Source organism: Daucus carota, chromosome 9 (assembly GCF_001625215.2).
Source record: "Daucus carota subsp. sativus chromosome 9, DH1 v3.0, whole genome shotgun sequence".
Taxonomy (NCBI): Eukaryota; Viridiplantae; Streptophyta; class Magnoliopsida; order Apiales; family Apiaceae; genus Daucus; species Daucus carota.
The window spans coordinates 27,034,856-27,060,044 of record NC_030389.2 but is presented as its reverse complement, the minus strand read 5'-3'; the positions used below and the strand labels follow the sequence as shown (position 1 = coordinate 27,060,044).

General features: G+C 37.0%; 2 protein-coding genes across 5 annotated transcripts; both read right to left on the bottom strand.

Annotated features, from left to right (window-relative positions):
* Positions 1–775: 775 nt before the first annotated feature.
* On the bottom strand, positions 776–4,210 carry LOC108202485 (serine/threonine-protein kinase AGC1-7). Its single transcript, XM_017370891.2, has 3 exons — positions 4,087–4,210; positions 1,794–2,375; positions 776–1,718 (listed from the first exon to the last, which is right to left on the bottom strand). The coding sequence occupies exons 2-3, from the start codon at positions 2,321–2,323 to the stop codon at positions 857–859; spliced, it is 1,392 nt and encodes a 463-aa protein (XP_017226380.1). The 5' UTR covers positions 2,324–2,375; positions 4,087–4,210; the 3' UTR covers positions 776–856.
* Positions 4,211–4,281: 71 nt separating this feature from the next.
* LOC108202486 (CMP-sialic acid transporter 3) lies at positions 4,282–25,026 on the bottom strand. 4 transcript variants are annotated; one of them, XM_017370894.2, is made up of 16 exons: positions 24,868–25,026; positions 24,392–24,622; positions 22,260–22,376; positions 22,073–22,129; positions 20,015–20,092; positions 19,382–19,426; positions 12,727–12,786; positions 12,444–12,566; positions 12,195–12,272; positions 11,052–11,121; positions 8,736–8,843; positions 8,432–8,565; positions 8,242–8,321; positions 7,767–7,815; positions 7,608–7,669; positions 4,282–4,666 (listed from the first exon to the last, which is right to left on the bottom strand). In XM_017370894.2, exons 2-15 carry the CDS (start codon positions 24,557–24,559, stop codon positions 7,619–7,621), a joined length of 1,218 nt encoding a protein of 405 aa, XP_017226383.1. In that variant the 5' UTR covers positions 24,560–24,622; positions 24,868–25,026; the 3' UTR covers positions 4,282–4,666; positions 7,608–7,618. The 4 variants fall into 4 exon arrangements, 3 of the variants coding, with proteins under 3 accessions (XP_017226383.1, XP_017226382.1, XP_017226381.1); XM_017370893.2 differs by having other exon boundaries at positions 4,282–4,658; XM_017370892.2 differs by having other exon boundaries at positions 4,282–4,640.
* Between the last annotated feature and the right edge of the window lie 163 nt (positions 25,027–25,189).

Below are 25,189 nucleotides of genomic sequence, written 5' to 3'. Positions count from 1 at the left end.
GTTGTGAAATCAAAATATGTTTTATATGCATCTTAGTTTGGTAGAATGAATTCTGCTAGTTTACGTGTTAGCAAGATTTCTTGGCGTTGATAAAATAAATACGAGGCTACTTGTTTTGTACCCTTTAGTTTGTGTTGTGCTGCTTGTGCAGAAGCCTGGCTATACTTGTTGCAGAGATGGTGTTGTTATTAGTCACATTGGCATTTTTCCATTTTTGATCGATAGGGTTTACTTGGTGCTAAATACGAGACTAGAGAAAACAAAATAGTACAACAGAAATAGATATCAGGTTCCAGACATTATAGATAAAACACCTGGTTCACAAGACTCTGGTATCAGCAGTATGATAAATGTCCTGGTGCAAGTAGACTTAACCTGACTTTGATAAACAGGTTAAATTGGTTCTTCAAATATCTGATCTAAAGGCCATATTGTCCTGCAGAACACATTTTACAATACCATATGCATCCGTTGTGATTTGCAGGACACAATTCATTTAATTCTGTTCTGCACCATGACTCTAAACTCTTACAATTGAAACAGACAGATGCAATATACAAAAATGAGTAGAGACAACAAGATATTACAGTAGAAAAAGTTATCAGGTTTATCAAATATTGCTTACTGTTCTGTCTACAGTTTCATCAAATGCAGCTAAGGGCTGCCAGTATTATGAAAATATACTAAATTGAGATAATTAATTATGCAACTAGCAAAAAATCTATCTGAATAAAAAATGGTTACAAAAAAAATTTCTATATTAGCTGTCATTTTACAGTTTTCTGCCAACTACAATTTTAACAAATGAAGAATTTTACAATATCATCTAATGCATCTTTCAATGACAATGCAACTCCTAAAAATACTCAAATTCAACATAAGGAGGATCATCATGATTTGCACTGTTCTTATCTTGTATAACATCCTGCACTTTTTTATCTAGTGGAGCTGCATCTTTACAAGCATACTGCGTAAAGTCCACAGGATCAGGTATGTGGGGTGGTGTTGCGCTCCTTACTAGAGCCCAGTTTGTTCCCTCGAAGAATGGATGTTGTTTGATTTCTGTAGCACCCCTTTTATACGCAATTCTTTTATGTGGTTCCTTCACCAGTAAACCACGTATAAGATCACGAGCTGCAGAGCTTACATGTGGATGCTCTGGGAATTTCAGTGGTTGTCCTACAACGTTAAAAAGTGTGGCACGATTACCAGATCCCTTGAAAGGTGTCATTCCATGCAAAAGCTCGTACAAAAATATACCAAAAGTCCACCAGTCCACTGCACTACCATGACCCTCTCCGCGAATAATTTCAGGAGCTAGATATTCATGAGTGCCAACAAATGACATTGAGCGCACATTTGTTGGCTCCGCCATTAGTTCTGGCAATGCTCCTCCCACAAAGAGGCCAAAGTCTGATTTGGACTTTCGACTCTTTTTTGAAGGAAGTATGCGTGGAAAGAAACTTGATGGGTGGGCACCATGTGTTACATTCTCATTTTCTAAAATACCTGCAGCACTTGCATTACCGCTGTTCATATGAGTCGAGGACGACTTGACAAGTGTAGGATTCACAGAACACCGGAGAGATAGATCAAAATCAGATAGCATAATATGGCCTTGTTCTCTTACTAGCACATTTTCCGGCTTCAGATCTCTGTAAACTATTCCTAACATATGCAGATACTCAATTGCCAATAGTACCTCAGATGCAAAAAATCTGACAACAGAGAAACATCTTAATAACTAGCTAGCCAAGCAAAGTCTACATCAAACAAAGTAAATAGTTACTGACCGTGCAGCTTCTTCTGTAAAGTACTTGTGAGGCTGCTTCTGTCGAAGGCTATAAAGATTACCTCCACTACAGAACTCCATGACCAAGCAATAATATTTATCAGTCTCAAAGTATGAATATAAAGTTGGCAAGAATGGATGGTCTAAAAGACCAAGAATCTCCCTTTCTGTTTGTGTCCGGACCAGTTTATTCCTGCTTGCAATAGATTCCTTGTCCATGACTTTCATCGCAAAGAAGGCATTGGTTCCTCTCAGCTCAGCAAGATAGACGCTTCCAATGTCTCCAAAGCCAAGCCGCTTCAAGAGTCTAAAGTGGCTAATAGAAAGAGGCTCTCTAGATGAAATTGAGTTGATGGCCTCCCATCGAACATCACCACCAGTATGCGGCCTTAACGCTGCATTCTCTGTGCTGCTGGTGCGGCGATGGTTATTAACATTATGATTGTAATTACTCAAACCATCATTTAACATTGGCTCCTCTTTATTAAGGCCATTGTTAGAATGCGAATCATTTTCCAAACAAGTGTCCATTTCTCGCGTCTCACATGGCGCTTGTTCTTATAATTTGTAGTTCTCTGAAATTCTGCAACATTAACAAAGCATTACTTCTTCCATTCTTAAAACAAATATGCGATGGCTTTGAATGTAACATAGCATATCCATACAGAAACAAATTGAGAATACAATACATCAATCATATACCGAAAACCATATGCCAAAATGATCATAAGCTACAATCCAAATCAATTCAACATTTTTTCATTCAAGATTAAGAGAAATAAATGATCAACCATGCATATTATTTGCTCATACATTCTAAAAATTCCTTATATCCTATACCATTTACAAGAAAAAGCAAAAAGTTTAGGTGAAAGACAAACCAGCATTGATTCAAGAAAGCATTTCCTCTTTCGTCGAAAAACAATTTCATGGATTGACTGGCATGCATATGTAGTTATATAATATATGCAGTTAGATGGGTTCCAGAATTTGATGATAATTTTGGAAGAAAAAAGAAAGAAAGAATTGGAGAGAATAAAGGTCAGGAAAAAAACTAGAAACGACCCAAAAAATGAGCTAGCAAGTTTTGTTAGATTGTTACAAGGCCAACCAAAGAGGAGGGTACGTAGTAGCATTAGTAAAATTGTTACAGTTGTCAAAATTACTACTTGGGGAGAGAACGACGGGACAGAGGAGAGAGAGTCACAACATAAACAGGGTTATCACTCAGCACACACATGCATGCATACAGGGTTAAAAATTCAAGTGGTAACTGGAAGTCTGGAATATAGGTCATGTATCACTTTGATTCCAGATATTAACTGTATATCATTTAAATTATGAGTAATGTTACGTACCCCAAATTCCGTTCCCAAATTTTTCTCCAAAATGAATCATGAGTAATGCTACGTATCCTAAATTATGTTTCCAAATTTTTCTCCCATGTGGCAGACACACGGCTAATTTTAATTGAATGGTTTATATGTAGACAGGGACGTATCTAGGATTTGCAACCTATGGGGGCAATGTATATACTTCTCGTGTCCCTCTCATTTGTTTACATTCTTTTCATTGCTCGACACGCATTTTAAGATGCCTTCCATAATTTTTTTCCCGAAATTTTTACTTTTTATATAAAAATTAGATAATAAATATATATTCAGAAGGAAAAAAAAATCAAAGAGCAGAGCTTTTCTCTGTTTTTGGTTGTGTTTCTTCCGTTGCTGCTTGGCTATTCAGTTCTTAAAAAAAGATAAAGTGGAGTTGTGAAGGGTCGACCCTAACAAATACATTAACACACCAACACTAAAACCATGGGGGAAATCCTTACCTGCTGAAAATTGTGTAGTACTAATTAGTAAAAACTAGACATGGCACTGGGGGCAAGTAACCCCACTGGCCCCGGTGTAGATACGTCCCTGTGTGTATATAGGGGGTCTCATTATTATTGGTGTGCGGAACCAATCATATATTATCAACTATGAGTGCACTGCAAGTCCTATATGAACTCGGTTATGACATGTTGGATGTGAAAAATGAGTTGCAAGGCATGCGTATGAAGTGCAGATGAAAAATGTCATTTAGAACTCATTAATAAAATTAATAATTGATATAGACAAAACTAAGTAGTTTTGATTACTTAGACTTGAATTTCCCTAAAGTCGCCTTTAGGATCCTTTTACCCATATAAGAATGTATTAAGATGCTCCAAGCTCGTTCCAATCAACAAACTCAGTACAAAATCCCGAAGAAAGGAACAATAGTTAAAAGAGACATGTAGAGATCATTTTCACCTCCACGGCTCTCTCATGAACATGCTCGTGACAACCCTGGAAGGATGTGTAGCATCTCCTTGAACCCAAATTAGTTTCGAAGGTTATTCTTGTCCCTCGATACAATCAGTTGTAGAGAAATTATGTGCATTGCATAGATTTTTCACTTGGAACTTTGAGCACGGCTGTTTTAAAACTTAGAACACAACCTAGAACTTTAAGGAAGACAAAATTATCAGACATAAATTTTAAAATATATCTTTAACATTGTACAAAACTTTCCTTTCCTGTAATGAAATTATCATTCATCACAAGCCTATATATCAAAATCTTAGTACCTCCACCCCCATACAAAATGTAAGAAAGCTAAACGATTTGGACCAAGAAAAAGAATATTGCGAGCTTCTTGTAAACTACAACTGTGTGCTTGAACTTTTTTCACCAGCAGGTAATCAGGTTCTGACAAGATCTCCTCTTCTTAAAGAAGGCTTAACATAGCAAAGAGAATTCTGTTTCAATTTACTTTGTGCTTCCTTGAACAGACTTCCGGCAGACAACAAGTCCAGAGGAAAGAACTAGTCCAAAGAAGAATCCTAAAGATCTGTTAGTATATAGGTTTCAATATGCATATTAAGTAATGAAGAATATGACTGCTTTATGATAATTTATCAACAAAAAAGTGAAAACATGAACTAATATATAAAATTATAAACAAACCTGCAGACACAATGAAGTACAAGTCAAATAAAAAGTGCAATTTGTATTATCACAAGTATAAAAATCAGTAAGAACTTGTTTGCAAAAGAATCCAGACTACACAACATCTACATAGAGTTAGACTTTGTTCCGAAACAGAATAGTTTCTTCAAAAAGAGGAATGTCACTAATTTAGTTAAACCCACGATCAACTTTACAGAAAAGTTATAAACCAATTTTACCTTTATAGACTGTGAAAGGCACAATTTTAATATATTTAAATTGTTTTAAATGAAAATATTATCTTATAGTGTAGATTATTAAAAACCCAATCTTTGATTAATTTAAGCCCAAGGCCTAGACCCTCCTAGACCCTGAATGACCGACGCCTAAAAAAATCTTCTACGGCCTTAAGAGTGCATAGTTCAGAATTTCAAATCTAATAAGCTCAACTTCATTTTTTTGCTATTTGGCCCAAGTGACAGACTACTGACCAATGACTGATTATCTCGAGTTTCGGTTTGATGGTAAAGTTTAAATTTTATAAGGTTTGTACTCAGTAAAATCTACACTCAATAATAAGTCTAAAAATCTATAAATTTTTAATTACATACAGCTTTCGCAACTTTAAATCGTCTATAAAATTTCATGTAGATGCATCCAATTCCCAGAGATGCCCAGGGCTACGTGCTCGGTTTTGCTCCCTCCAATGCTGCCAACACTGATCATGGGACCATTGTGATTCAGCATCTGCAATCCGAGAATGGTGATGTGGAGCTACTACCTATGCATGTCTTTTCTACAAGCCCATGCACCCATCTGTTCTTTTTTCCGGCAATTATATAAACAGATGGGCTTTCCTCATGATGATTCTAGGTTTCTTATTCTGTAATTCTCTTTTGCCCTACACATGGGCTTGCATGGGATCTTTATGTCTTGAAATGTTACTGTTGTGACTTGTGAGAGCCTGAGAGGAAATCAATACAACACCTCGGAAAAGTTTTGCTAAATTCCCAAAAGAGATGTGTGATTCATGGTTACAGAGGACAGGGTTCAATGTGAACGTGGTGCCGATACGAGGGAACGCTGAGGTACGAGGGAACTTAGAGGTACAATATAATTTTACAAATATTACGTTATATTACAAATATTTAATTGCAAAAATTATATACAAATCATATTTAGCTTGAGTTGGTTATCTTTTTTAAATATTTTAAAAGAATATATCACACCAATTATATATTAACTTCGCACTGTTTTGAAACATTTATCATTGATTCAAAAGTTGGATAATCTATTTGATTATTATAGGAAAAGAAAAACATTTAAATATCACAAACTTAAAATTATAGTTGATATAAAACAATAATGATAAAGTTTAATATATTAATATGATTTATTTGATAACATAAGAAAGATGATATTATATTAACTTCAAATTATTTATATCAACAGAATATAAACTCCCCCCCCCTCCCCCCCCCCCCCCTATGTATATGTATGTATGTTTATATATGTATGTATATATATATGTATGTATATATATGTGTATGTATGTATATGTATCTATATATCTTACTCCAATAGAAACCAATTAGCCTACAGACTAAAAACCAGTATCCGACCAATTTTTAACTACAAAAATCACATGTTTGTATACCAAAAATCACCATCTCATGTATAACATGTCTCTCAAATATAAATATAACATAGATATGTATACAACATATATGATCATCATCTGAACCTGTACTGCAATAATGGACCTCCTGCCACCATTACCAAGCATCTTTCTAGACTTGCCACCATCGCCTACCATCACTAATAGCCACCGCCGCTTGCTACCAAAACTTACCACCACTACCAACTACTTACCACCATCAACACATACAAGAATTATCAACACATAACTATTTTTTGTTACATAAGAGAAATGATATACAACTTCCAATTTTTAATTTCACATTATAATTTAGTAAAACTAAATTGAGATACAATTTGATTAAAACCCATAAAATAATTACAAATTATTTAGATTAGATACGGAAAAATTAATTGTCATATAGTCTTTATTAACATCATAATATAAAATTTCAATAATAAAATAATTAGTGGAAGTCATTCATCTTAACATATGTTTATATAAATATTTTAATTAAGTATACACAAGGATTTGAATATGATAAAATTTTATAGTACAGGAGCATGTCGGGTCTTATATAATAGTACACGGGCGTGATGGGTCATCTTTAAAGATGAGGGACATGAGTAATATTAAGAAAAAGTTCAGGGGCTATGCATTCGGCCTAAAGAAATGTGAGTATGCAGTATATTCACACATTTTGTAATATATAAATTTTGTAAATTAGGTCACGATATGTAATGTATACACCAACAGCACTTCTCTGACCAAACACTAGGTGATCTCAGAATATTTTAACAAACTGTTATCACATTTTACAAACAACGATTTAGCCCCTCAGCTTCAGCAGTGTAACATTATTCTCAGGTCTCCACAAAGCCTTAAGAGGCCGAGTTCATCCTTCATAATTTTCATAAGCTGTCTGTTTTAAGTTCTAGGAAGCGCAGTGCTCCAAGAGATAATATATTCGTGGCAGACAACTGTTGAGAATTCTTTGTTGTGTACATAAATCAACTATGAAGAATTAGTTTTTAAATCTTGTTTGACTTCAGAATATATAAAATAAGCATGCGTGCACACACACACACACACACACCCCACAGAACCATACATCCATACTGTGATTATATTCTGCTTAACTATATAGTACCTATTATCCCCAACACTGTTCATTTTCATATTAATACAAGTGTCAGAAACATACTCTGTTTACCGTCATCTAGGTAGCAGTGGCTGTCCTTCATCAGATACTACATTATGCCTCGCCTAACGAGTAAATCAAATAAAGAACAAAACAAAAAAAAATCAGTACAATATAGAAGAATGAACATGAAGATTCAGGAAAACTGTTTAATATCTACACCTCTTCGTTTGCCCCTGCTGCCATATTTATGAAGGATGAATCTCTTGATCTGCAAAGGCAGGAAAAATTAGTAGTTACTATGTCATACTGGTGCGGTGCAAAAGAAGTTATTATGCGATGCGTCTAAAGAGAAACACTGAACAGTAAAAAGAACTAATAGTAATCATATTGCATGTCATCCAAATTAAACAACATTTAATACAGATTAAATTTTAATACAGAATAAATAGGTATTAGCTAGTTCTGAATGAATCCTTTCCAAGGATTGCATTAACTATAATGTCTCAAATATCATCTATTACTCCAATAATGCATACACTTATTCCGTTCATCCTGCCAGGAGTATCAATATAGTCATTACATCAACCAATTATAAAAGGGAAAAAAATACATCAACCAATTATAAAAGGGAAAAAAAATAACGCCCACAACAGACAAATACCAAATGGTAATTCCAAAGGAAGCATTTAAATACCCATGACTATTTTGGAGTTCTAGTCGCTGGACCACCCCAGTTTCTTCTTCGTCCTTAACTTTAGAGAGAGGTGAGAAGAACTGACAAAGGAATGACGCAAAGTATAAGCTAAAAGGCAGAAAGGAGTAGGCTGCAGCAATACTTTACCTCTAACAATGTTAAAACTAAACAAACGTAATTACTACTTTACCTGATGCATCGAGATAAATACAACTGAAATTCCTAATATAAAGTTAATAGTCAAGGTATGACCAAACAATGCAGCAGATGCTATGCCTGTAAATATTGTGGCCACTGTGGATGAATACTTCTTCAGTATGGTATCTGTCCGAATCATATATATCCCCATATTAGTTCAAAAAATATATACTGAATGTTTGTGTAAGCTGCCTATTAATTAGCAAAAAATTTTATTTCTGTGGAATTATCAATTTGTGAATAGTGTGATACTTGTGAGTGTGAGGGAAAAAATAATCACAGCAGATCAACTTCACCAGCATATTTGAAGAAAAAAGACGAAAGAATTCCTTGGGCTGCATTGTTTACTATCAAAAACATTGTAGCTTTTGAGTGCCCTTCAAATATATTAAAAGTATCAGGACCTGAAATAATATCATATATTAGGGGCCGAGTCAAAGAATAATCTGTTGAAATCTAAGAGTCATTAACAGAAGATTTTACCCGTACTGTGGAAAACATACTTGAAACTACAATAATATCGAATGATATAAAGCATAAATAAAACAGTAAAACCCAGTATACTAAGGGCTTCAAATCAATTTTTGTGACTTGCTGGGCTCAAGTACAGGTAGTGCCTTGCAATAAAGTTTAACATGCAAAAAAGAATTGTACCCAAAATTATGAGGTTAGCAGTTAGATATTCCAGACCAAAAACCCAGCCACCCTAGGAGTAGATGAAAGTATTTTGCTATCATTAACACTGAGGTTTTTAACCCAAGGACTCTTGCCCAGCGATACCACCCTGACCACATTCACAGGAGGTTGAGGATTCAAGTCCAGTGTGATGCATGTTTGCGATGCTTTTTAAGAAATTTGAGATTTTACCTCATCCGATAAAAATACTAATTTCTGTATCTCAACAATTCCCTGGAAAATGAGTGTTTCAGCTTGTCATATTAGATTGACTAAATTATAAACTTAGAGACTATTTACTTGTAGGTTACAACATAATTACCCTAGTTGTATCATGCTCAAATAAGTCTTCCACCGATGGATCTCAAAATTTGCAGTGAAATCCCTTGGCTTGTAGGATTATAGCCTAGCTGAACCCCTCCCCTCTTGGTAACAAGAATTCAAGGATCCAAACCTCAGTGGAGATGGGCTGTTTTGATATTTAAACTTACTGTAATCGACCATTGCTTAAAAAAGTGCAGCACAAATCCATTCAGAATGTAACTAATTAGTAACAGAACACAATAATGGGGAAGAAAGGATCTAGTTCAGAATATGGTGGCTTAATAGCTTGGAGAACGGGCTGTGCAAGCATGTGACGAGGAAGGGAATATTGCTGATGTAGTCAAACTCTGGCATTATGTCGTAAGTGGTTAAATTTCTATATCAGTTCAATAACATCACTCAGCTGAACCCTTGACTAATTAATTTTATTTATTTTCCATTTGATTTCAGTTGGCCTGGGACTAATTCCCATTATTTGCATTATTAAAGGTCTTATTAAGATAGACATAACTGGATAATCAAAGAGAAAAAAGCAACTGCAAGTAATCTGTTTTATAGTATAATAATCATGTTCAATTGTTAATATCAAAGTACAACCAAAGATTTTTCACAATTTTTTTTTGTCACAAGATTCCAAGGAACAATAACTAGCTGTTCAACACAACATGGCACTGGAAACTGACGATACACTACTGCCAGCATGTGCCTTCAGACCTTGGGCTTCAGTTGGGCATAGAAATATTTTCACAGAGAGACATAACTAGGAATGGGCCCACTTATTTAGCCCAATCTCTGAAATAATTGTATACAGATACCAGAGCAATAACGAATAGATCATCACAATTCCAGTACAAATAAAAGTAAATCTTAAATCTGAATTATAGACACATGCTGATATCCATAACAAAACATAAAAGTCAAATGTGTTCATCAACTAGTAAACTGACAGCAATTATCAGCCAGATAGTTTGTAACAGCTTATTGATCTATACTATTGGAAATTATCATTACAATAAGCAATTTCTTTAGGTCTAAGCCTCTTGATTAAAAAGTTCTAAAAGGAGACTAATAGGGTCACAGAGAGTATGGAACAGATACAGATATGAAGTGAGGGAGGAAAGAGTGTAAGAGAAGTACAGAACTCTGAAGTCAGCACATCATTTCAATCATAATTATTGTAATGTGACTTACATCAGGAAGAAGTGAGTAGTGACAGACTGACAGTAGTACATATCTAGAACTAACTCATAATTTACTCGAAGTGTTTATCCTACACTGAAAGGCATATCCTACCACTACTATATACAATTGCTTGACACGTGGATTAATAGGGTATATGCATATTTTCAAATTTATAATTATATTAAACCAGATATTAACAACAGTATTTTACCACATTAAAAACATTCATAAATAAATTATTGTGTTACATGTACAGATCATGCATATGAATAAACTATAAGCAAGCACACGTATTTCATTGTTTTGCAACCACATAAAGAAAACGTATAGAAGATCCAGGTACTCATCAAACATTCAGTAACTCATACATCATAGGCATTTCTTGGAGATTTATCAATTATGAGTTGACGAAGATATTCCTTGATCGGTACCTTTATAAATGACAGTTCCAAGTATGCCTAGAAAGTTGAATATGGCACCATATCCATATAAAAACACATTCTGAAAACAGAAAAGAAAAAGAAATTGCATCAGACCAGACATGACTTGCAAGAAGCAAAAAAATCTGCCTCCATCCAACACTAAAGAGAAAATAAGGGATCTTACGACGCTAAGAGTTAGCTCCATGAATGGTTCTGGTGTTAGGAAATGGATAAAAAATGTGTATCAGTACTTAGAAGCTGATCCTATTCTGCTAAATTTAGACTTGGGGATTTATCACTTCACTAAATAAACCTCCAAGAGTGGATGTATATGCATTCACATGGCGAAACCAATCCGGATATGTATTGTTTAGAAATCTCAAACTCTATACAACTTAAAAGCTAACATTTAAAAAGAAATTCCATTCTCTTTCCTAGAACAATATTTTAGCTTTTACCCAAAGTTACTTAAGCATAATTATCTATCACCTATCGTACTACTGTATAAGCACATACATGCCCTTATAGATGCTGAAATAACAGCTGTACCAGTGGATATAAGTCATCTCCATTATAATTCATTCAAAGATTCCTTATTATCTAGGGAGCAGGGAGGGACACTTGGGTCCTCTGCCGCATGTCCCCGTATCGGACATATGAGTTCTTTCACAATTATAATCTCAAATGTTGTTTTCAATAATTGTTCTCAAAATTTGTATTAACTAGCTACTTTTACAAAATTAAGTATCAATGTGTATTAGCAAATACAAAAGTATGGATACTCATGTTAATCTTGGCAAAAATGAAATGATTTTAGTTATATTTTTGTGTTGTAGATGATCAAATTATGCATTTGCTTAAACTTGCATACACATTTTGATTTTGCTAAAAGGTTTTAGTGTGTGTGACATGAAATATATATAGAAACTATATTTTAGAAATTTTATTCAAATAGCTATTGAAGCTGTAGCTATTACAATTTTCCGTCGCGTTCTACGTGTTTGATGACGACACAAAACAGATATAACTCATTTTTTGATATCAAAACATGATTGAAAGATAATTTATGTCAAAATGTCAAAGTGTTCAAACATTATATTTAAATGTATAAATTTGAAAGCACAATCGACAAGCATACTTCAATAAATTTACCTGAAGGTAGATGCTTGTATCATATTGGCTCTTCAGAGCATATTCATTGTATACTGATGCCAAAGATGGAACTGTAACCTGTACATTGAACTCCTAAATAAGACCAATCACACAGATAATAAACTAACAAAGAAGAAATTGTAAAAGAGATGACTTCATATAAGTTACATTTGTGCATCAGTTTGCATGTGATAGATGTACATGACAGCATGCATTTTTATTCCAGAAAGTAAAAGAAAAGGCACTCACAAATATACACGTGTAGATATATGCACCCATTGCAATCGGAAGACCAAGAGCAGAAGCACCTTCGGGCAACGAGCGCATTTGATTTATGCTAATGCCAATAAGCAAAAGAGCGAGAGCCTCCCACTATAATATTAACGTGAACAAGAATGTTCAGGTGTGAACTAGTAATGACATCCAAATACTATGACATTTTGTGAAATTTGCTCACACATTGATTGAAACTATCTTGATCCTACTTCACAGGAAAACAATCAAACACGTTCGTAAAGAATCCAAAACTGACCTGAATAATAGAGAATCGCCTTTTCATTATTATCTTTAACAAAAGAGCAATAACCAAGACCTGCATATACTCAATGCCAAAACCAACATTCAGAAGCAAAAATGACAAGTCATGATTCCTCAAAACAGATATCTCCAGAACCTTATTAACATGCAAGATACAAAAGCGTGCATCTAGGGAGTAGAACAAATATATACATACATACATACATACATACATACATATATATATATATATATATATATATATTGATATAGTGCTAGAAATCTTAGAACAGCTGGTGCCCTAATCTAACAATTCAAAAGCTTTATAATTACGTTCATATGCTTACATGCATTTAATATATGGTTCAACAGAAACTGAGATCACCAAAGCTGTGCTAAAAACTCACTTCATATTAATCAGGAAATATAGTAGGGATGGGGTTCTGTCACACAAGGGGCAAAACAGGAAAAAGAGGCAAAAGTATATATGAGGAAGAAATATATAAATAGCGGGGTCAACAAAGATTAAAGGAGAAGTCAAGGAGAAAAGGAATAAAAAGAGATGTGGTTGAGAACGTGACAGCTGGCAGGAGAGAAGGGAGGAATGTTAAAGGGGGGAAAAGTGGACTGAGGGTTTTTATGCAAGGTGTGAAGTAAGAAATTAGGGTTTGGGAGAGTAGCTGGAACTCTCGAATCTTCCATGCAATTTGTATTATCTTTGGAGCTTTTGTTGAGTATTCTGTGTGAAACACTCTGTTGAGTTTATTTGCGAGTCTATTTACCTAATTTGCCGTTGATTCTCTGTAATCAGGGCTTGGTTAATTGAAATAGTTAATCCAGTTCATCACAAGTGGTATCAGAGCCTTTCGGTCCATGGCCCCGTCAACACCTACTGTTGGTCAGCGTCTTGAGGAGTTAGAAGAGGCTGTGGGTGGACTGGAATCGAAGCTTTCGGCGTTGGTTTCTCTCGCCGTCGAGAAGGCTGTGGGTGTCATGAAACAGTCGTTGGTTGATGTTTTGAGAGATGGGCAAACAGAGCACGCTCGTAAGACCAGTGGCGAGTTAGAGGCTGTGGTGACTCGTTTGGAGGGCCGCACTGCCAGATCCAGAGAACACCAAGAGAGTCTGCTCTTCTCCATGAAGACAGATCTTGACCGTTTTCAGGCGGAGGTTCGCAACACTGTTAGTCAGCTTCCCCCCATCCAATCTCCTTTGCCTGATGGTAGAGCAGGCAGTTCGGGGGCGGCCGAGTCTGTGGGTCAGGGTTTCGGTTCTTCACCTCTTCACAATGCTAATTTGGGTGCGGGTTTTGGCACTCCGGGTTTTGATGGAGGTGGGTATGGTGGTGGCGGATCGAGCAGTGGTCCGGGAACATGGAGGTTTCGCAAACTAGATATGCCCATTTTCAATGGGGAAGATCCAGATGATTGGGTGGTGCGTGTAGAGCGGTATTTTAATTTTTACCGTTTGAATGAGGAGGAGCGTTTGGAGGCAGTAGTGGTGGCGTTGGAGGGTGATGCTCTGAAGTGGTTCCAATGGGAGCACAACAGACATCCTATCAGGCGTTGGGTGGATCTGAAGACGTTTGTGCTCCGTCAATTTCATTCGTCTAGTGGGGGTTCACTATACGAACAGTGGCTGGCTACTATTCAGACGGTGTCCGTGGTGGAATATCAACGGAAGTTCATTGAAACAGCAGCACCACTAGATCACTTGTCCGAAGAGCATCTGATGGGACAGTTTGTGAACGGTAGACGAGATTAAGGCGGAGCTGAGGGTTTTGAGTCCCGTGAGTCTGGAGCAAGCCATGGAGTTGGCTGTGCGGATTGAGGAAAAGCAGAAAACATGTGGGTTTAAGAAGATGACATCGAGTTCATTCCGCAGTGGTTTTTATGCTTCCCCAACCAAAGGTATGACCCCATCTGTGAGCTCTTTCCTCTCCCAACCGAGTCCCACTTCTGTTCGCAGTTGGGCTGTTGGGGCTAGTGAGTCTCAGTCCTCGGTTACCTCTCCCAAGTCCATTGTACCGTCATCAAATCGTGTCACTGGGGAGGTTCGCAAATTATCGGATAAAGAGTTACGGGAAAAGAGGTCGAAGGGATTGTGTTTCCGATGTGATGATAAGTGGAGTATAGGGCATCGGTGCAAGAAAAGGGAGCTCAGCATGTTGTTGTTACAAAGAGAGGATGATGAGGTGGGCGATGAATGTCTTAGTGAGCCACCTTTGTCCCCAACAGAGGACCCTGTCCCGGATATACACCCGGAGGTTTCGTTGAACTCGGTTGTTGGTTTGTCTAATCCTCGAACCATGAAATTACGAGGACAGATTGGTGAGCATGAGGTCATTGTCCTAATCGATCCGGGGGCAACACACAATTTTGTGTCCATGGCTAAGGTGGAGGCACTTAAATTGCCGGTGTCCAATTCAGGTGGGTTTAGTGTATCCTTGGGTAATGGAGAGGCTGTTAAAGGGAATGGCATCTGTGAAGGGGTAGTGCTCGAGCTAACTGGGGGAATAATCATAAAGGAGGATTTTATGCCTTTGGATTTAGGTACTACGGATGTAATCCTAGGGATTCGATGGCTTGAGAAGTTGGGGGCGGTTGTTACCAATTGGAAATCACAAGTAATGCAGTTTAATGTGGGGAAGGCCACTGTCACGTTGGTGGGCGATCCGTCATTAACCAAGTCTAAGATTTCACTAAAGACTATGATTCGCACTATCAAGAAGCAAAAATAGGCGTTTTTGGTTGAGGTTAACACAATGGAGGCACCTGTATCACCGTCTCCAGGAGGTGACCTGCCTGCATTTGTGGCAGATATAGTTCACAGCCACAGTGGGTTGTTCAAGGAGCCAGTAGGTTTGCCTCCGGACCATGGCCACGAGCATCAGATTGTACTGAAAGAAGGCAGTAATCCAATTGGGGTAAGGCCGTATCGATATCCTCAAGTTCAAAAGGATGAAATCGAAAGATTGATTAGAGAAATGTTGGAAGCAGGTATTATCAAGCCTTCCAACAGCCCGTATTCGAGTCCAGTGCTATTGGTACGCAAAAAACATGGTTCGTGGCGGTTTTGCGTGGATTATCGCGCCCTAAACAAGGAGACGATTCCGGATAAGTACCCCATTCCGGTAATTGAGGAGTTGCTTGATGAGTTACATGGGGCTGCGTATTTTTCGAAATTAGACTTGAAGTCGGGGTATCATCAGATTTTATTGCGCCCGGAGGATACTCACAAAACGGCATTCCGCACACATGACGGGCATTATGAGTTTTTGGTTATGCCGTTTGGGTTAATGAATGCCCCGGCAACCTTCCAATCACTTATGAACGATATTTTTCGCCCTTACCTTCGGAAATTTGTATTGGTGTTTTTCGATGACATATTAGTCTACAGCCCTACTCCGGATACCCATCGTGAGCACTTGGACCTGGTTTTATCAGTCCTGGAAAATAACAGCTTGGTGGTAAATTTTAAGAAGTGCGTCTTTGGGCAACGGGAGGTTGCATATTTGGGACACATTGTTTCAGAGGAGGGTGTAGCTGCTGATGGTGAAAAACTGAAAGCTATCATAGATTGGGAGTTGCCCAGAACATTGCGGGAGTTGAGAGGGTTTTTGGGGTTGACGGGCTATTATAGACGTTATGTCTCTAATTATGCTCAAATGGCAGGGCCCTTAACGGATCAACTGCGTAAAGATAATTTCTGTTGGAACGACCAGGCTACTGTGGCGTTCAATATGTTGAAGAAGGCTATGACAACACCCCCAGTATTGTCTACACCAGATTTTTCTCGAGAATTTATCATCGAGACAGACGCGTCCGGGAAGAGACTAGGGGCGGTGTTGATGCAAGGCACGCGTCCTCTCGCGTTTTTCAGCAAGTTGTTGGGTCCCAAGGCGCAACAAAAGTCTATCTATGAGAAAGAGTTGATGGCGGTTTGCTTGGCTGTTCAAAAATGGCGACACTACTTATTGGGCCGACACTTTGTAGTTCGCACAGACCAACAAAGTTTGCGGCATCTGGCACAGCAAAAGGAGGTTGGGGGGATTATCAGAAATGGATGACAAAATTGAAGGGATACTCTTTTGATATTCAGTTTAAACCAGGTCGGAGTAATCAGGTGGCGGATGCTCTGTCTAGAAAAACAACAGGAGAGATTTGTCTGGCAGCCTTGTTTTCCACCAACTCGGTAGACTGGACCGAGTTACAGGCAGAAATCTTAAAGGATTCGTTCTTAAGGCAGATCAAACAGGAGATATTGGCTCAAACCAGGGTGCATTCTGGGTTTGCTATGGTGGATGGTAATTTACAGTATAAGGGGAGGACGGTAGTACCAAGGAATTCACGTTTCACTGCATTGCTAATACAGACTTACCATGGGTCACCGACTCCTGGGGGACACAATGGGGAAGTGAAGACCTTTAAGAGATTGGCTGCAGATTGGTTCTGGGTAGGAATTCGTGGGGATGTGACTAAGTTTGTTCAGCAATGCCAAGTCTGTCAGCAGAGTAAATGTTCGCAACAATCACCGGTTGGTTTGCTCCAACCCCTCCCCGTACCAAGTCAAGTTTGGGAGGACATCTCTATGGACTTCATTGAAGGGCTACCGGTGTCGAAGGGGGTTGACACGGTTTTAGTGGTGGTGGACAGGATGTCCAAATACGCACACTTCTTGGGCTTAAAACACCCTTTCTCAGCAGTTACCGTAGCTTACTGTAGCTGAGTTGTTCGTGCATGAGATTGTCAGATTGCATGGTTTTCCGGCATCCATTGTTTCTGATCGGGACCGGATCTTTCTCAGCAACTTCTGGAAAGAATTATTCAAGTTGCAAGGTACTGATCTCAAGAGAAGCACCGCGTACCATCCCCAAACGGATGGACAAACAGAGATTGTAAATCGTACCTTGGAGACGTATCTTCGCTGTTTCACAGCTGGGCAACCTCGGAGTTGGGCGAAATGGCTAGCCTGGGCTGAGTTTTCTTATAATACCGCTCCCCACTCCTCCACTGGCTTTACTCCTTTTAAGGTTGTGTATGGTCGGAACCCGACGGCCCTTGTGCGTATTGGAAAAGGCCAATCTCCAGTGAATAGTATCGAAGAAATGTTGTGTGACAGAGATGCAATCCTGGATGATTTGCAATTTAACTTGCTGCGAGCTCAGCAACGCATGAAGCATTACGCAGATTTGAAGAGCAAGGATGAAGCTTTTGCTGTAGGAGATATGGTATATCTGCGTATTCAACCGTATCGCCAACGATCCTTGGCTCAAAGGCCATTTGAAAAGCTGGCAGCTCGCTATTATGGACCGTTTGAGATATTGGCTCGGATTGGTCAGGTGGCGTACAAGTTGTTGTTGCCTGATACGTGTCACTTACATCCTGTGTTTCATGTATCACAACTCCGCCGGGCTGTTGGGTCTGTTCCTTCATCACCAGTCATTCCTCAGCAGATAACTGCTGATTTAGGGGTCGTTTGGTTCGCGAGACGGTATCGGTTTGGAATCAGGAATCGGTTTGAGCTGGTATGGGTTTGAGGTATCATTCCTGATAGCATTTGTTTGGTTCAGTGCCGGAATGAATTTATGTTATTTGAAATATTTTTATAAAATAATTAAATAAAACTAATTATTGTTAAATAAAAATATTTATTATTCAGGTGAGATTTACCAATTTCAATTTAAAATATTTTTGTAGTTTTATAATACTTTATATTAAAAAATAATTAAACTAAAACTGATACCCATACCCCCTTCTCATACCCACCTCCCCCCTAGGGTATGAGAAACTCATTCCTGGTGGGTTTCAGGTATGGGTATCAGATTAAAAAAATTTCAACCAAACATCAGGTATGGGGTTGGAATGAACCAAACCCATACCTGATACCAGAAAGGACCCAACCAAACGACCCCTTAGAGCTACGAGTGGAGCCTGAGAAAGTGTTGCAAGTTAGGCGTGTGGGTAAACCTTCTACAGGACGTGTGGAGGCTCTGATTCAGTGGGTGGGTTTACTTGAATTTGAGGCTACTTTGGAGCAGGTTGAGATGTTGCAGAATCGATTTCCAGAGTTCCATCTTGAGGACAAGATGGCTGTTTGGGGGGAAGGTAATGTCACACAAGGGGCAAAACAGGAAAAAGAGGCAAAAGTATATATGAGGAAGAAATATAAAAATAGCGGGGTCAACAAAGATTAAAGGAGAAGTCAAGGAGAAAAGGAATATAAAGAGATGTGGTTGAGAACGTCACAGCTGGCAGGAAAGAAGGGAGGAATGTTGAAGGGGGGAAAAGTGGACTGAGGGTTTTTATGCAAAGTGTGAAGTAAGAAATTAGGGTTTGGGAGAGTAGCTGGAACTCTCGAATCTTCCATGCAATTTGTATTATCTTTGGAGCTTTTGTTGAGTATTCTGTGTGAAACACTCTGTTGAGTTTATTTGCGAGTCTATTTACCTAATTTGCCGTTGATTCTCCGTAATCAGGGCTCGGTTAATTGAAATAGTTAATCCAGTTCATCACAGGTTCTATACTAAGTACTCTTGATATCTACGGATAAGCATGTCAAAGAACGGAACCTCAGTTGTGGTGCTAAAATATGACAAATTCTACTCATTGAGAATGCAATATGACAAATGCACATATATATAGGGTAAAAATTGTACAATCAATACTTACCTTTAGATTGCTTAGCATCTTCACAGTAGCAGGATTAAAATAGAGCTGCACAGGTAAATGACTTTCATAATTGTGTGGTCAACAAGTCCTTGATATGCAACTGGATGAATAATCTAATATTCTAGATCACAGCGTGTAAAAAATATTGATTAGAAAGAGATGGCTATATGAGATGCTATTTTATACATAAAAACCAACAGTCCTACTACTCTTGCGTCAAAGATTATGCAACTTATGGATTGCTTGATTTAAAAAGAAACAAGGTATTAGGATTTAAGTTTCCAGGTATCTTCAAACATATACTGTCACTAGTAGTCATCATTTCATGGCACCATTCTAATCCACATGTTTCATGTGTCCCATTAGGTACCTGCCTTTGCGATCGAGTTTTCTACCTTTTTAACACGCAAATGATGGAACACTAGTAAGCAGATCAAGCATACAAGTACCCCTTAATTCATTATGCAAACACATTTAATTAGACAGACACCTAGCATTTGTGGCTATAGGTCAATATTTTGTATTTATAACAGTTGCAAAGTTAGTATTCCTATTTAACCAGATTTAGTTTCTTAATAAAAGGCTATTCAGAAACATATGCAAGTAAGAAATTGACTTTTAAACAAAAAGCACCTGCATGGTGAACTTCAAATAGTTGTTGATAGCATAAAGAAATGCTGGAATAGCAAGTAGCACATTGCTGCGAGCAGCCTGCAAAATATTTGAAATGACTATTATACTGACAGCCCGCATTGTAAGTAAAGAGATGCAGATAATATATAATACTGCCTCAGTCAAAAGGGAACATTCTAGAAAATTTTCTTCCGGTTCGAAAAATTAATTGTTTTTATATGCGTTAAATTTTTCATTAAACACGGAAAGGAGTTGGGATTCGAACCCATAAGGGGGTGATAGCTTTGCCACTGGACTACCACAATATATTTAAAAATATATCCTCACAACACAACCTCACACCTATTGTACTAAATCCCTGTAGAATTAAATTTGTATTTGGAGAAGTGGAGTGCACATATTCTGGAAAGGTTCATGCATGTAGCAAAGCCAATGGTTGTGCTAAATAGACGGAGCTATTGCGATATATTAGCACCAAAACGTGATTTTTGTACAACATGCCTCCGGTGCAAGGTTCTAAATTTAACTAAAATGTTTCAAATTTAATCAACTTTTCCTCTCTTTTTCACCTATATGGGGATGTGGTATAACACCATCTATAATTTATTAACTTGTTCTTATATATAGCACCAACTATAATATTTGTGCTATTTTAGCACATTGTCTGGCACCCATTGGATAGAGAATTTCTTTTTCCGGACACACTATAGATATAGCACCATATTTAGGACCCCATCGGAAATGGTCTGATGGATACAAATTAAATGTTGTTGGATGCTGGAGAGCATTTTATATGATAGGTCATTTACTTATTCTAAATGGGTAATTTTGGAAGTTAAAGATTTGTATTATAAGCCGCTAAAATAAATAAGACGCTTGTCTACTATGTGCAGTGTTATTAAAAGCGCGCATATGCGCTCGCATATGCGAGATGCGATGCGATGCGAGGTAAATGCGCATTGTTCTGATTATGCGATGCGAGGTTAGAGATGTGCGCGCTTTTCTGCGCATGAAGAGCATAAGCGAGATGCGAGAAGCGCAGGATAAGCGCGCTTTTTTATTTTTTTGACTGGGCTGTTTGACTGGGTCTTTTTTTAAAAGAAAAGGGTCATAAAACCCTAAAACAGACAGACACGCATCTTTGATACCATACAACACGTACATACACATACATAGGCGATCGATTGAACAAGATCTGTGCAGGATAATCTTCTTTCTTGTATACACACACATATATATACACATATACACACACATATCTATACACATACACACACACATATACACACATACACACACATATACAGAAATATATATGCATAATCTTGTCTATACATATATACTGATTATGATAATGAATATTTAGTACAGACATATATTATATATGTGTATATATATGAGCATATTATTTATTTTTTACTAATAATATATATATATAAACACACACACACACACATATATAATACCACTGAATCATCATCTAAAAGACGTTTAATTGATGAAAGTGAAGATGAGGAAGATGAAATTGAATTTACCGAAGGGAATAAGCATCTTGAAGATGAAGATTTTGAAAATCTTCAAGAAGAGCTTGACGATGATGATGATGATGATTTTTAGTTTATGTCAAATTATCAACTACCAGGATTTTAGATTATCTATTTGTGCCCTATCTTTGAACCTGATTATCATCAACATGTTCTATGACAATCTAATATGCTTATTACTTGTTAAATTTAATTGTTATGCATTTTTTTATAATTTTTTACGCTTTGTTTCAAAAAGCGCGCATCTCGCATTGCGCGTTGCGCTTATGCGCCAGGAGGCCCTTTGCGCTTCAGTGCGCATATCGCATTTAATAACACTGACTATGTGACACAGACTGTTAGTATTGGTATGGGTATTAGACAAGGGTGCTAAGATTATGGCCAACTTTTACAAGGACATTTTTGTTTTGCGTGAAAATTTATGCCTGAAGTTGTAAAGCATTCAGTTCGAACATGTTCTGCTGTATCCTAACATAGTCATATCCTCATGAATAAAAAATTTGAAGTAATCAACCTGAACAAATGTGGAAACCGAAAGAAGCGGCTTTTCCCCAGCTTTCTGTTGCCTAGCCTGTAAAATCAAGACCAAAGGTTGATACTAACACACGAGATCGCGTACTGCAACAGCTAAAACAAAGGTTCCCCGAAAAAAAACACTCATGTTGATAAAGACGAATATGGATAAAAGAAGTACAATGTACCTGAATCAAAAGCATAACAATAGCAAACAGAACTTTTGCAACCTCTGTAAGAAAGTTTACACTCATAGGACTAAACTTGAAACTTCCATCCACCTTGGACATATAAACCAATATAGGCTACAAGATAAGCAAAAAAAAAAAATTATATAAATTACCCTCAACAGGACAGTATAATCTGTGACATGATAAAGTCAGATGACTCGGATATGCTGTTTAATATTCATTATACCTTCTACCCAGTTTTATTCAGAACGACAGGCATATCATATGAGCGATGTTGAGGCCCATAAATTTAAAATTAGATGTGTTTTTAAAATGAACACACATACTGCTAAGGAAATATAACTAGGTTTTGGTAAATATTTAGGAATCTTCTTGTAAGAAAACTTCAATTTGAACAATATAGAACTATAAGGTTCAAAATTTTCATAATTCTTTTTATAATTATTTTAAAAAAATTCAAAAATTAGCAATCTTGTAAAAATGAACAATCGTTTTGAAATAATTATTTAAATTTTGAACCTTATTGTTCTAAAAATATCTTTTTATTCTCTACAACTTTCGTTCTTTAAGTTTTTCCGAAAAATATCGTTTAAATGGTCAGAAAATTTAAATAAGGGTCTAATTTTAATTAAATATAATGAAATTTCCCAAAATGCCCCTGCAAAAGTTAACGGTAACGGCAGAAATTAACGGAAAGGGTGTTAAATGTAGCGCGGTTAAAAGTCTGGGGCTGCAAAGTTTATTTTCCAAAACTATTAGGTGCAATGTGCAATAAGCTGAAACCAAAGGGGTGCCAACTGCAATTAACTCTAAATTAAATATTATTATATTATTTTAATATATATCCGATTAATGCCCCAAATTAATCATTCTGATTAATCTCCGGTTTCCAATTAATCGTTGAACAGTGACTCCATCGATTATTTATGATTTTCGCTTTTCACAACACTGGCTAATACACAAGCTACCAGGCCATTGATTATGAATGCAAGGCCAAACCATTCTACAAATGATGATTTAATAATGCAAGATAATGAAGATAAAGTTGAAGCATGCTTATACTGCTTTGTCGAATGAAAATGTACCCATTAATCCCCCACTGGATTATCTTGTGAACTCTAGAGCTATCTGGAACTCAATGGTTACTTTGTGGAGGTGATATCTCCTTCCTACATGATGTCTTCCACAGCTCAAAGGGTTTCTACAAATATAGGTCTAGTTCTACACAAGTATATAATGATATTCCAGCCTTAAACTCAGTTGAAACATGACTCTGCATTAAAGCCAATGAAGTTTTCTCAAATGCTCATCAAATTATGTCATCAATCTGCTAGACCAGGCCGTATTTGGGGTCCCACCATTAATTATGATAATACCTTAATTGCCAAGGTCTGTGTTAATGTGGAATATTGTTACAGCACCTCTGAACAGTATAGCACACCTCTTAAGAACAAGGCTAGCATGAGTTCTCCTTCAAATAAGATGACAACGTTCTATTGAAGCCTTACACCTTTATGTAGTGTCCTGTTTCTAAACATAATCTAAAGGGTGACCTTGCTTAAGACCCACTCCACTTGGTACGTCAGTGTATTTCGGGAGACACTGAGGGCATGCAAGAGCATGAAATAGGTGAAGCCACGGCAGATATCTTGCCCAAACGAGCAGGATTGTTAATGAAGGAAATGAAAGAGGAGACAACACAAAAACTTAGGGCATCCCCCAAGCCAGGGTCGGAGGACACGTCAAGAAAGAAGAATGTGCATTGTCCGCAATGGAACTGATACATACCAATTGTTTATTCAAAATTTTAGTTTATTTGTATGAACTTTACTCAATTGCAATCAAGCCATATAAGCATTAACTGTGATAGCCATGATATCTCTTGCTTCTACTTTATGTTCACATTGAGCGTTACCAGGTTCTTTCTTTATATATAAAACTACAAAATAGTTAGTTAAAAAAAAAGTACAGAACTTTATCCTGTGCACTCGAATGATCAGAACATTGTATCAGTCTAAACCAATTTCAAAACAACATAGAAAGATAACATAAAATATAAAATATATATTCCCAGTATACCGACAAAAAATTTCTTAAAAGAAAAAAGCATTGATACGAAAGAGTACTACCTGCAAGCCGACCAACATACAGTCACCGACAACTAAAAGCACATTAAGAGCCCTCTGCTTGGATGAAACAGTAGTCCTATGTTGATCATACGCCCTCGAGACAGCTTTGGTATTCGGAACAAGAACTTTGGAATGACAGACGCTGCACTCTATCATCCCGTTGTTCATCCTCTTGTTTCGAGTCTTTCGACTTCAAAACCCTCTCCTCCTCCTATATCGCAATATCAAAATCTGTAACAAAAATCCCCCAGCATCAACAACAAACATCATCCTCATTTCAAATTAACCTAATCATTGCTGAGCATATTCCTTCTCATTACATTCAAATATGTATAACGTGTAACCGAATCTACGATACAAACATCAATATCATAAAAAAAAATAAAAAAAAGAAACAAAATTCAGATTATTAGACAAGAGCAGCCAATTATAACAAATTAATTAAAGTGAAATTGTTAGCTAGAATGACAACTTACCGACAGTGAAGAATTTGGGCAGATCTGTTGTGTTGTGTTCATACATACGAGAGATACATATGTTAAGAGCGTCAATTTCGATTTTAACTATTTTTAGGCCTCACTCAAAGCAACAAAATTTGGTCTCAACTTGTCTAAAATGCAGCTTGGGGCGTTTTTCTTTTTCTTTAATTGCGAAAAATAATACTCCCTCCGTTCCAAAATAATGGTAACTTTGACTTTGTGCATGTATTTTGAAAAAAAAAAACATACTTTTACATGTTATTTTTGAAATTTTCTTTTTCTGAATAAAAATAGAGATGTTAAACTTTTATTTAGAAAA